This window comes from Sinocyclocheilus anshuiensis, unplaced genomic scaffold (assembly GCF_001515605.1).
Source record: "Sinocyclocheilus anshuiensis isolate Anshui unplaced genomic scaffold, SAMN03320099.WGS_v1.1 scaffold882, whole genome shotgun sequence".
NCBI lineage: Eukaryota > Metazoa > Chordata > Actinopteri > Cypriniformes > Cyprinidae > Sinocyclocheilus > Sinocyclocheilus anshuiensis.
Window position 1 is genome coordinate 977,801 of NW_015540910.1, and position 3,236 is coordinate 981,036.

Genomic DNA, 3,236 nt, shown 5'->3' on the forward strand with positions numbered 1-3,236 from the left:
TGAATAAATTGTTATTATTGTTTTCTTTGCGCACAAAAAGTATTCTCTTAGCTTCGTAAAATTATGGTTGAATTGTGTTAATTTGTGTTTCGAAGATGAACGAAGGTCTTAAGGGTTTGGAATGACATGAGGGTGAGTAATTAATGACAGAATTTTCATTTTTGGGTGAACTAACCCTTTAAACTACCTTACTAACTATTAATAAGCAGCCAATTAGGAGTTTATTGAGGCAAAAGTTGTTGGCTTGTTAATGGATGTGACCATAGTTTTATTTATTTATTAATTTTTTGTACTTTTTTTCATTTAATTTAGTAATTTTGTTATGTGCTTTTGTCTATTTATTAGGTTATTTTTATTTATTTATTCATTTATTTGCTTATTTTTTTATATTTGTATTTAACTTTAATTGATTTTATTAAATTTTAGGGTAACACTTTACAATACAGGTCCCATCAAGTATCGTTAATTAATGCACTAATGCATTTTGATCTTCTGGTGAAATGACAAAATTGTCTATAGTGACATACGTCAAACTTCTTCAATCATTTTGTTCTCAAAAACTCTGCTGACTGCAAGCTTGCATTCAGCTCTGCCTCCATCCAATCAACAACTGATGAGCGGAACCAATTCTCTGCCCTACATTTTGGGCCTGTCCAAATACCCGCACTTGTGGTCTTGGCCACTTGAGAGCGCGTGCATGCAACAGGAAGTAAGTGTGCAAGACTGTCCCAGGTCTTAAAAACGCCAAAGCACTGTGCCCTTAACGCACACTAAATCCACACTTCAGAGCGATATTCGAGGCTAAGTGTATCCCATTATGCATCATGTTGTGGAAATGAATCATGATACTTTTTGCCGAGATCTCGTGAGATGTCGCAGAAACTTTTCCAGTGTACGTTAAATATTAATAAAAATTAGATATTACATATAATTTGGTAGTAAAACGTAAAAAAATGCACATTTTATTGGTCCAGACTGCAGAGATATGTATTTTGTAGTGCTGTCAAAAGATTAATCGCAATTAATCGCATCCAAAATAAAAGTTTTTGTTTGCATTATATATGTATGTGTACTGTGTATATTAAATGGGGAATATATAAATACACACACATACAGTATATGTTTTGAAAATATTTACGTTTATACATTTATATATTCATATTCCTATATTTTATATTATATATAAATATATTTAATATATAAACATAACATTTTGTTCATGAATATATACATAATAAATATACACAGTATACACACATATATTATGTATAAAAATGTGTTTAATACATTAATGGGATGTGATTAATAATCGCGATTAATCATTTGACAGCACTAATTAGTCTATAAACTTCTAGGGTATATGCTTAAGAAACTGTCAGATAGATAATCTATGCCCTTTTTTAAAGTCTGGATGCGATTAATCGCGATTAATCGTTTGACAGCACTAGTATTTTGTGAAATGTTTCCAACTGCTCTTTATCATTTAATTAGAAACATCACAGTATAATTTAATTGTGCTATACATAAAAACGAATGAACAGACATTCGAAGTGTATTTTAAAATGCAAAGTATTGAAAATCTAAATAAAGCTCTATAAACACTTGCACTTGTCCCATTGGGTAATGAAAAGTTCTACATGCACTTGTGGTCTTCACACCCATTTGAACACTTTGACCAAGTACAGGAAATACGTCATGTACTGTAAGTAGACACGTGTTCAAGTGCAAAGACCACAAGTGTGGGTATTTGAACAAGCACTTGTCCTTTTTGATAGTTTTACTCAATTGGAAGTCACAATAGAAAACTGAAGAAAATAACATGTCTAATTCTGAGACTATAAGTTAAGCAATAGTAGCTTTTTTTAAAATACAGCCGAGCACATCAAGCTAGCAAAGACAAAAACATCTCTAGATTCTCAAACTGCTTAGAAGGTCAATTAACAAGTTACTCTCAGGAGATTAATCTTTCCTGTCGACTCCATTGAGTCCCCAAAGGAAAGCACAGTGTTTCTTGCCGAGGCTCTTGGGATGTGGTGTGTCTGCCTAAACAAAGAAAAACACTGGCTAAACACTTCCTAACTCATGCTTTGGATCAGATTAAGCATTCAGGCCAGTGCTTTGCAAAAGAATTGATCTATAAACTTCACACAATGGGTTTAGCAAAGGCTGATTAGCATTTTTGATGCTAGAATGCAGAAATTTCAGGTCACTTGTTTACATAAGTGCCCCAAATACCTGGTCACTTACTTTGGATCTGACAAACAGCAGTTGAGCAATGCTATCTGCTGTTGGGTCACCTCAGCTTCTGAAGGACTCGCTATCACTCCAATCACATACATTTGCTCTGTGTGCTTTAGGTCACCGAGTTGGCTGGCTACACGGCACGTGTGCACAACATGTTCTTGGTATTTGACCAAGTCCAGAGGGGAATATACAAACGTTCATCTGCCATCGCGACTGCAGGGGAGATGATAAGCGGGGATGATAACCGACCTGAGATGCACATCGATGGGCCTCTGGAAATCAAAGGTCTAATGAACGTAGCGTGATTCTGCTGCTGTGTTCACCCAAAACCAAAAATGAGCTCATCTTCATGCCTAAACCTGTATGACTTTTTGTCTTACGTGGAACATTAAAACCCACAGAAGAAAGAAAGTCGTACAGATTTGGAACAACATGAGCAAAAGTGATGGCAGAATTTTCTTTTTTGGGTGGACTGTTCCTTTAATTGCTCAGTCATGCCCCTAATGAAAGAGTGACATTTTTTTTTTTGGAATGAAATGTAACTAGAGATAATTTAAGAGATATGTAGAGAGAATAATCATAAAACTTGATTGACACAGAGTACACTACCAGTCAAACGTTTTTGAACATTAAGATTTTTAATGTTTTTTTTTTTTTAAGAATTCTCTTCTGCTCACCAAGCCTGCATTTATTTGATCCAAAATACAGCAAAAGCAGTAATATTGTGAAATATTTTTACTATTTAAAATAACTGCTTTCTATTTGAATATATTTTAAAATGTAATTTATTCCTGTGATCAAAGCTACATTTTCAGCGTTATTCCTCCAGTCTTCAGTGTCACATGATCCTTCAGAAATCATTGTAATATGCTGATTTGCTGTTCAAGATTTTTTTTTTTTTTTTCAGGATTCTTTGATGAATAGAAAGATCCAAAGATCAGCAATTATCTGAAATAAAAAGCTTTAAGCTTTTTATACACTATACAATTCAA

General features: G+C 33.7%; 1 protein-coding gene across 2 annotated transcripts in view; it reads left to right on the forward strand.

The window, feature by feature from the left end:
* The window catches only part of LOC107689245 (ATP-binding cassette sub-family D member 2-like), a 16,143-nt gene that overhangs the window by 6,583 nt on the left and 6,324 nt on the right, over positions 1 to 3,236 (forward strand). For both annotated transcript variants that reach the window (XM_016487187.1, XM_016487188.1), the window contains one exon: positions 2,358 to 2,529. In XM_016487187.1, the coding sequence (XP_016342673.1) occupies positions 2,358 to 2,529 (172 nt within the window). The remainder of the gene's footprint in view (positions 1 to 2,357; positions 2,530 to 3,236) is intronic.